At 40.4% G+C, this 9,785-nt stretch overlaps 2 protein-coding genes across 3 annotated transcripts in view; both read left to right on the top strand.

The window, feature by feature from the left end:
* The window catches only part of LOC109850347 (putative PAP-specific phosphatase, mitochondrial), a 17,108-nt gene extending 14,568 nt beyond the window's left edge, over positions 1-2,540 (top strand). For both annotated transcript variants that reach the window (XM_020420361.1, XM_020420359.1), the window contains 3 exons: positions 2,021-2,092; positions 2,187-2,232; positions 2,459-2,540. In XM_020420361.1, the coding sequence (XP_020275950.1) occupies positions 2,021-2,092; positions 2,187-2,232; positions 2,459-2,525 (185 nt within the window). In that variant the 3' untranslated portion in view covers positions 2,526-2,540. The remainder of the gene's footprint in view (positions 1-2,020; positions 2,093-2,186; positions 2,233-2,458) is intronic.
* LOC109850431 (myb-related protein Zm38-like) lies at positions 6,643-9,779 on the top strand. Its single transcript, XM_020420446.1, has 3 exons — positions 6,643-8,456; positions 8,570-8,699; positions 9,062-9,779. Exons 1-3 carry the CDS (start codon positions 8,324-8,326, stop codon positions 9,753-9,755), a joined length of 957 nt encoding a protein of 318 aa, XP_020276035.1. The 5' UTR covers positions 6,643-8,323; the 3' UTR covers positions 9,756-9,779.

Below are 9,785 nucleotides of genomic sequence, written 5' to 3'. Positions count from 1 at the left end.
TCCGGGCCGGAGTTGGGTTCTCTGATTGTTCCTCTGACGATCAAGTCAGTAGATGATTCTTGAGTGGAGAAATATAGAGTTACATGTTAGTTGTGTCCAAAAAAGGTCAGAGAAGCTTACCTCATGCAATTCCTCTCCTTTTTATAGTGGATCTGAGGGGCAAGAAGGTAATTTGGGCTGAGTCTAGCTAGGCAGCTAAGTCGACAGACATGTGCTACGTGTTGGTTGTTGAGGGATGTGAGTCACCTGGTCATTTATTATGGGAATGACAGCAGGTGTTCAGTGCTGATTTGGTCCGATGAGTCATAAAGGATATGAGAGCTAGAGAAATGATGACTTTGTCAGAGAAGTTAATGCAAGGACAGACGGCTGTTGGCACGGGGCTCGAAAAAACTAACTCTTTTAGTCGTCCAACTGATGGACGACTATACCTGATGGACGACTATACCTGTTAACAGCTAATTCAACGGGCCAAGTGGGGGTTATTTGCAGGAGCGACTGGCCAGGTTGGATGACAAGTATCACTTTTTGATTTGGATACGCGAAATGTCGGCTGAACAGTGGGCCGAGTCGGGTGGCTTGTGGAGTCGATCGAAAGGTTGGTCGAGTAGTACCACATTTTATCTCGATTACGCAAAATGTCTGCTGAATAGTGGGCCGAGTCGGGTGGAGATTATTTTCGTCTTGAATTAGATGTGTTAGGTATATTGTAAGACATGTGACGATTGCTCTATGGAGATTAATATTTAGTATTTTTTAGGGGTATAACAAATATGAACTTCAAACTTAATATTAAAGAAAATGCATGAGGACATGATAAATCTCCATACCCCCACCCCCCAAAAAAATTAAAAGAAATTGCATATAATACATAAAAAATTTGGACGTGGAAGTTAATAAATCATCTACTATCAAGATTTTAGTCAAACAATTAGACACCTCACACCATTATTAGGATCAGCATAAACTAATCTATGCATGGGTCAACTCCAAGATATACATCACTTATTTGGGCATGTATTATGGCATCACACCCTATTGTGGCTCCCTGCCATTTGCCCAAATAGAGTATGGGACGCAAGCTTAATTTCAAAACTTTGTCGTGATCCAAAGCAGAAAAGAGATTAAACAAATCAATTGCTTCCCTTACAGCAAACACATGGGCAATCAGCCAATATTGCAGGTAGATTAAAATAATTAACCCATGCAATGCTGTAATCTTGGTGTTAATTGTCCTGTATTTATACGTGAATATATTTTTATACAAGTATACTCTACATAGTATTCTTGGCCGCAATTCGTGGAAACCTGCTTCTCTGTGAAGAATTATATGTGAGTTGCTTCCTGTATTGCATCACCAACTACCATTACATCATAAAATTTCTCTGGTCTCCCCATGCCATTCGTGACCTGTGGCATAGCCCTAGAAACTTCTATGTATATAAGGTTTAATATTTGTAGGCTTATGGCAACGTAATAAAAAAATAGCACTTGTTTCTATGTACGAATTCTTTGTGTAGGCCTTGGCATTTATTTATGTATGAATTCATTGTATATTTCTTGGCATTTGTTTTATCTATTTACTTTCTATATGATAGAGTAATGTTAGTCTTCTGTTAAGAGTGAAGTCTAAGCAAGAATTCGCTGCGTTTCTGACTTGCCGGTGTTGTTTATTATGTGGACAAATGAGTCAACATTATGGTTTAAAATTACTGAGGCCTGATTTGTCTCGCCGGTGTTGTTTATTATGTGGACAAATGAGTCGACATTATGGTTTAAAATTACTGAGGCCTGATTTGTCTCGAGTTCTTCATTAATTATCATATAGGAGTCTGGGTTCAGACTCTTTTTCCATTTTGAACCACATCTAGTTTGGTACAGCCAAGTTCTGAGGTGTTTGGTTCCGGTCCTTTACCAGGATTTTTGCATTATAGTTTGATGCCTAGGTTAAATCAATTCGATCACAGAACCTGATCCATCCTAACTTTAGATTGCATTACTGAGACTCAGATTTGGTCAGGTATTGATCGCATCTCAACTGCTGATCAGTACTTTGAATCACAATCGCACGGTGTTGTGCATAAGAAGTACGGTACGTATTATACTGGATTTTAATATGCTATCATTGACTAATATCATTATCTATTGTCCGTCTTTTGGATTAACGGATCCTATTTGATGAATAGGCTGTGCCCCGTGTAACGCAGCACGACAGTCGCAGACCATGTACAGGTACATATCACAAACTCCTTCACATTGAAATCACCTGTTATCAGCAATCTTAATGAGATCATATGATGATCCAAAACGTTGAAATTTATTGCTGTAATAACAGTCGGGTCGATGCTGAAGGTTGAAGACATTTTGGAAATTAATATCGGATTATGCCTGCTTTCTCATTGCATTAGCAATAATAATAATAATAATAAACTGATGGTCGCTGTCATCTTCTATTTAGGAAAGGATTCCTTCACAGCCCCTTTTCCCACGAGGGCCTCTGCTATCAAGGAGAACCAGAGAAATAAAATACAATTGAACAAATTAAAGTCATCTCTAATTGGTGTTCTAGAAACTTCTCGTACCTTTTTTGAGCCTGCTAACAGCTAATAGTGAGGGAGAAAATAAGCCCCCATGGTCAAACCCTTTGATGGTTTCCTTAACCAGCGGATTGCTGCATGGTTGGGGGGTAGGAAGACAAGCAGGGCAACCTCAGGGTAAATTAATATGATCTCCACCGAAACAAAATTTAAAACTTAGAGATTAAAATAATATTTGACTAGCATAATCTAGATTGAGATGGATGGATGGATGGATGAGACAAGCCATGCAAATTTTTTCTACACATTTGAAATGGTTACCCTTCTCCTAATTAAGTCCTGAACTTTCCTCTTATGTCTTCTATAATTACAGTCGTAGTCTTCTTTATGATTAAAATCGGATGCTTGTTGTAGTGATAGTCTTGAATGTGATGTTCAATTAGTAAGGGGAGCCTTGCCGTGAATAAGTAGACAGGGGACACGCGTCAATAGGGTGACGTGGAGGTCTAAAGGCAGGTGTTGGGTGGGTAGGGACCACGGAGGCCAAGCTGATGTCAGCTTATTGTGTAAATATGTCATGCAACTATTTTGGATAGCTTATCTACTTGAAAAAATATATATATATAACTAAAAATAGCCAGGGAGCCAGGGAGAAGCTGGCTAGGCTAACGGGGTTACTGTAGGTTTGGTACCTTCAATTGTTGGTTTCTCCATTTTCCATCTTTTTCTTCCTCATCTCATATATGACAATAAAACAGTAAACATGTTTCTGGAGGTAGGGCTGTCCATCCGGGCCGGCCCGGAAAACCGGGCCCGGGCCGGGCAAAACCCAAGCCCGGACTCGGGCCCGGGTGGTCCGGGCCGGGCCCGGGCCTGAGCGGGCCGGACACCGGGCCGGCCCGGTTTGATTTTTTTTAGAAATTTTTTTTGTTTTTTTTTTAATTTTAACAAAACCATAAACCATAAATTATTATAAAAAATGTCATAAATTTAATTAATAGCTTGAAATGAAATGACATAAATTACAAGTACAAAAAATGATAAAAATAACTTCTTTATTAATAATCGGTAAATCCTTTACAAATCCTTTACAAGTATAAATTTATTTCGAAATTCGTCGCATCACAATAGATGAGTACATCCCAACTAGGTTGGCACCTACTCACCCATATCACTATCATTTGCAACTTTTTTCAAAATAATTTAATTCAAATTTAAAGCTAAGAAAACAAAATTACAATTTTATGAATATTATCTAATCATTATATCTATCTGCTAGTCCTAACTCTTCAAATTTATCTTCAATCATAGCAATCCGTTCGATGCCTTGTGTTCGCTTCTCGTATCTCCACCAATCCTGTAAGCACATCACCGCTTGTACAGTATACGGATCTAAGCATGTCCTGTGGTCGTCGATCAAACGTCCTGCTGTGCTGAAAGCGGATTCCGAGGCTACAGTCGAAACCTGCACTGATAGTAAGTCACGAACCATGGTGGAAAGTATAGGATATGAAACTGATCCATATACTTTCCACCATTGCAAAATATCTAAAGCATTTCCTTGACATCTAACTAAAGAAGCAGAAAAATATTCATCTATTTCAGAAACATCTAATCCTGATGAAGTTCCAGATCCACCAGTTAGTTCAGCTACCATTGCATACCTATCAAAACTTACACTTTTACCTCGACCTGTGCTCGAAGCTGAAGGTGCCGAAGCTGAAGACTGTTGTGTAGCTACACCATATCTAGCTGCATACTCATCATATAAGGTTTGAAAATAATTTCTAATAGCTAAATAATGAGTAGTAGCAGTAAGGGTGGATCCATCATCTAAGTCTATAATCTGTCCACCATACAATGATTGTAACAAACTTCGAAGGCCAATTTCCTTCAAGCATGGATCAATAAGAACACCAATACCAAAAATATGAGGAATAGGCCTAAAATACTTATTAAATTTACTCTCCATTTCAAAAATTATACTTCCAAAAATATCATCCATACGATATTTTGTAAAAAAATTTTGAATATTTAAAATTTGTAAAGCAGCTAAAGTAATAGTTGGATAATAACAACCAGATAATAACATAGTAGCATCATAAAAAACTTGTAACATCTCATTTAATTTACATATAACTGTCCATTCATCTTCAGTTATTCCATAAGCACTACCAGAGCTAGAACTAGAAGCATAAAAATTTATAAAATCATTTATAATTTCTTTATATTCTATTGCTACAGATAACATTGCATAGGTGGAATTCCACCTATGGTCAACATCTTTTGGAATTAGTCTAGGCTTATAATTTTTTCTTTTACAACATTGTTTCCATCTTTTAATTCTCATTTCAGAAGCATTATGCATATTAGTAACTGTTCTAACTTTTTCTATCATGGGTTTAATTTCAGAAAATGCACTTTGAACAATTAAATTTAAAATATGACAGATACATCTAACATGAAAAAGCTCACCATGACATGGCAATGACAAAGTTATTTTCAGAAAATCAACAGCTACATTATTATTACTTGCATTATCTAGTGAAAGAGTAAATATTCTTTGATCAATTTCTAGTTTCATAAGTTCTTCAACAATTAAATTTGCAACATTAATACCAGTGTGTGACTCTTCAATTGCAATAAAAGAAACAACTCTTTTAAACATTTTCCAACTTTCATCAATCCAGTGTGCTGTTATACATAAATAACCAGTTTGCACTCTAGATGACCAAATATCAGAAGTTAAAGAAAATTTGCAGTTTAAATTTTTAAAATAAGAAATTATTTTTCCCTGTTCCTCAACATAATATTTTAAAATATCACGTTGACAGGTTTGACGAGAAAATTTTGTAAATGCAGGATAAAAACCATCTCTAAATAAATCTTCAAATTCATCATCTTCTACTAATTTAAAAGGAAGGTTTTTAAGAACAATAAACCTGATTACGCATTTCCGGGCTCGGGCAGCGTCATAATTCCAACTGCCGAGGGTACCTGAAGAGGATGATTGGGAAAGCATAGACTGCCGGATATCACCTTGTAGATTTTGGCCTTTGTTGTGTTTTTCAATATGCCGTTTGAGATGGTTGGTGCCGCTCTTATGATGAGCTTTGAATATCTGGCCGCACAACGCACATTTCGCATTCTGAGAGATGATCCTACCGTGTTCATCCTTGGTGACGTCTATCTTCTCAAAAAAATTCCATACATCAGACCTCGGCCTTTTTGGAGCTCTTGGTGCCGTAGATTCGTCGCCACCAGATTCAGGATTAACACCGGTAGGATGAGGAGTTGTTGTAGGAGGACTCATCTCTGGATCGGTAGGAGTTGCATGTTGCTCTTCATAATCAGACCCAGAAGCCATTTGTTGGAAGTATTAGAAAATACAAAAGATTATAGGATAGTATATTAGTATGAGATAGTATAAGATTGTATAAGAGAGTAGTAGAGAGAGAAATAGATGAGTTTTGTTGTGAGAAAATGAATTGAAACCCCCCCTCTATTTATAGAAGCAGCCCCCTAGGTAAATGACCAAAAAACCCTCGAAAAATAGCCGTTTTTTGACCGTTTTAAGGGGCAAAACGGTCAAAAGACCAAATCTGGCCGTTAGGCCAGATTTGGCCCGGGCCGGGCTGGGCAACGGTCACCTTTGTGACCGTTATGGCCGGGCCGGGCAACGTCACCTTTGTGACGTTCGGCCCGGGCCGGGCCGGGCTTGGCACGCTCCGGCGGGGTCGACGTCACCGTTTGGACCAGTTGTGGCCAGGCCCGGCTGGCCGGCACGGCCCGGGGTCAACGGTCACGTTGTGAGCCTTGTGGCCGGGCCGGCCCGCCCGGCCCGGCCATTCGAAGCCACCAGTGCCTTTTCGGCACTGTTCCGGGCCCGGGCCGGGCCGGACGTGCGCCTCGCCAACGGCGACCCGGGCCCCGGCACGACCCGGCCGGGCCCGGACCCGGGTTTTGCCCGGGTTTCCGGGCCCGGGCCGGGCACGACCGCGGCGCGGGCCGCGGCCGGAACACGGGCTTCCGGCTTTTGTTGGACACCCTTATCTGTTGAGCACGTTATTAGAGATTTATATATATATATTAGGAAGTACAAGCCACGTAAGTTAGTTTATATATGGTTCAGTTTTAGCATTTGGTAATTAAGCATATGTTTAGGCCACCAATTTTCTTGCTATGATAGCTAATTCGAGCGAATAGAAGGGAATTTACAGTTATAAAAAAGGTGGATGTTACTTTAATAAGATGGGTACGAGGCTTATCCATCTGTGCTTGTGTCATGTATAGTGACTCTTCTATTATGTTGTTAACAAGTCCGTGAAATTAACGAATTAGACGGGTTAACGATCGAGCTAACTAGCCTCAACGATAAACCTTATGATTGGATATTTGGGTCCTAGAAAGCTAGCAATTAATTAATTTCAAAGGATATTTGATTTCAGATGGTACTGTTTGCCTTTTGGAAGTTAATGGCTTAATTATGACATCTCTCAAAGGGTTGAAAAAGTTTGGATCCTAACTATTATCCGTGGAAGAAATGTAGAACTTTGGACTGATTCCTTCAGGAGGTCTGAGAAAACTGCACTTCACACGTTTCTTTTCCTCAAATGTTAACAACAGTCTATTGACATGCGGGAAAATGGTTACTCCTCCGTTGAGATCTTTGTGTAGATGGTTAGGCTTGTTGTTGTGATTGATAAATATCTCTGCTAAATACACTTTTGAATACCCAATTCTACAGTACTGTTGGTTCTGCTTAGCGTTGGCTCTAATCAATCATGTGTATTTAGTTTGTGTATAATATTCATACGCATGCTAAGTGCGGTAGCTGGGCAAGTACGCTCCAAATACGTTCCAAAAGGCAACAATGATGAAGCCCTTTTGGGTCGTTTTAACCGAATCTTATTAGGATCACATTTAGTCTATTTGCTGGGTCCCCGTCCCTCCCTAACTTTTTATACGCACCCTTTTACTAGAAACTAGAGAAAAGAGCTGCTGCCCCCACTTCATACAAATGTTGAATTCCACGTACATCACATTTTTTTTTTCAAGTACTGGTCACGCCTTTTAATCCAGTCGCAGAGAAATTTGAATGTCGAGTTGTACGACGCCACGTATATCCAAAGCCCTGGCCCAAACTCTTTTTTTTTTTTAATCCAGTCGCGGAGAAATACAAATCTGAATTCAAGAATCAAGGCTTGTACTTCGCCTAATATATGCAACGAGGTCAAACTGCAACCCCGGCCAACTCAGTTTTGTGAAAGTGGGGCTCGATCCCTTTCGCTTTAAATCCGTCTGTTTCCATGAGCGTCATATGGACCCCTACGTGGCGCTGCGTGGTCAACGCCTGCCAGCTGATGGGAAAACGATCCTCAGCTCTCTCTCTCTCTCTCTCTCTCTCTCTCTCTCTCTCTGTGTGTGTGTGGGGATGTTTAACCCTACAAATTTTATCACGGTAGTGTATAGAGGATGAAATTAAGCCATCACAAGAGATTGACACGTAGCCCTTACGATAAACAAAGGCCGGCACCAAATCCTTTTGACTTTCTCATTTCTCTTCCACGCCTTCTCCTACCTATTTAAGCGACAACTGCTGCCTCTCTTCCCTCCCATTCGAAGCTCATTTCACTCCTTCGGCGACCGAGACCCCGAGCCATCGATCGATAATTGTATACCATCTTTTCTTCATTGAGTCCAGCGTTTGGATTGTAGAAAATTAAGGTGTGTTTTCCTTTTCCTTTTTCTTTTTTCGCGGTTAACGGGGTTTCAATTCGCTGGATATGGGTCGGGCGCCGTGTTGTGATAAGGAAGGACTGAAGAAAGGGCCGTGGACGCCGGAGGAGGACCAGAAGCTCATTGCTTATATACAGAAGCATGGGTGTGGGAGCTGGCGAACTCTTCCCAAAAATGCCGGTAAGTTTCTTATGTTTTGTTAATTAATTAGCTACTGTATTTGTACTTATCAAGCTAACCGTTGGATTTTATATTAACCGAGCAATTTTTTTTTTTTTTTAAATTCTGAACAGGACTCTCTAGGTGTGGAAAGAGCTGTAGGCTGCGGTGGACGAATTATTTGAGGCCTGATATTAAGAGAGGAAGGTTCTCATTCGAAGAGGAGGAGACCATAATTCAGCTGCACAGTATTTTGGGGAACAAGTAAGAGTTTTAGTCCTAGCTAATTAATTTAATTAAATTTCTTATATGGTCCTGACATCTCATCCGTTGCATACGCAGTGTACTAAATAATTTTCTTTGAATCGTCATTTAATTATGGATGTTTGAAAATGGTCTCGCGGTACTGTTTTTTGTCAAAAGAAATTAAAATGGGCGTCAATGATTGATTTTGTGGACAGTAGTGACTTTAATTATATCATAGTTATTTTGAAAGCATAAGATTATTTTGAAAATTTTCCACCTCTAATTATTTCCAGTACTGTCCGTTTCTTTATGTATTTATTTTTTAAGTCATTAATTTTTCATATATATGCTCATCGAAACTCTCTCTTTTTCGATATCAGATGGTCTGCGATAGCTGCTCGCTTGCCTGGGAGGACCGATAATGAGATCAAGAACTACTGGAACACACACATCCGTAAAAGGCTCCTTCGCATGGGAATCGACCCCGTAACTCACAGTCCTCGCCTCGATCTCCTCGACCTCTCTACACTCCTCGCCAATCCAACCCTATTGATCAACCCATCTCAATACGACATCTCGAGTTTGCTCGGTATGGAGCCTCTAGTCAGCCCCGAGCTCCTAAGACTTGCCACAGACCTCCTATCATCCCAGTGCCAAGATCTCACCGAACACGCACAGTTACAGGACCCTATTGCCCAATTCCTCAGCGATTCACAGCTGATCCAGCCCAATGGCTCTCAATTCGGGCCAGATGGCATGACCTGTGATTTCTCAGAAAGTTTCGTACCTGCTGCCGCTAGTAATACAATTAGTTATGACAATTTGGAGCAACCAATTCCTCAATTGGTATCAGCAGATAGCTCGAACTTCTACTTGCCCAACAACCAGCTGAATTATACTGTGACTACTTCGGTTTTATCGACGCCCATCTCAAGCCCGACGACGCAGCTGAACTCATCTTCGTCGACTTACATTAACAGTAGCAGCAATACTGAGGATGAGCGAGACAGTTATTGCAGTGAGCTCTTCGAGTTCCAGGTTCCTGACTTACTGGATGTGAGTGAGTTCATGTAGATCAGTTCCGGTAAATACGGAGGAGGGTTC

This window comes from Asparagus officinalis, chromosome 7 (assembly GCF_001876935.1).
Source record: "Asparagus officinalis chromosome 7, Aspof.V1, whole genome shotgun sequence".
Taxonomy (NCBI): Eukaryota; Viridiplantae; Streptophyta; class Magnoliopsida; order Asparagales; family Asparagaceae; genus Asparagus; species Asparagus officinalis.
The sequence above is the reverse complement of the archived record's forward strand: the minus strand, read 5'-3'. Positions and strand labels throughout refer to the sequence as shown.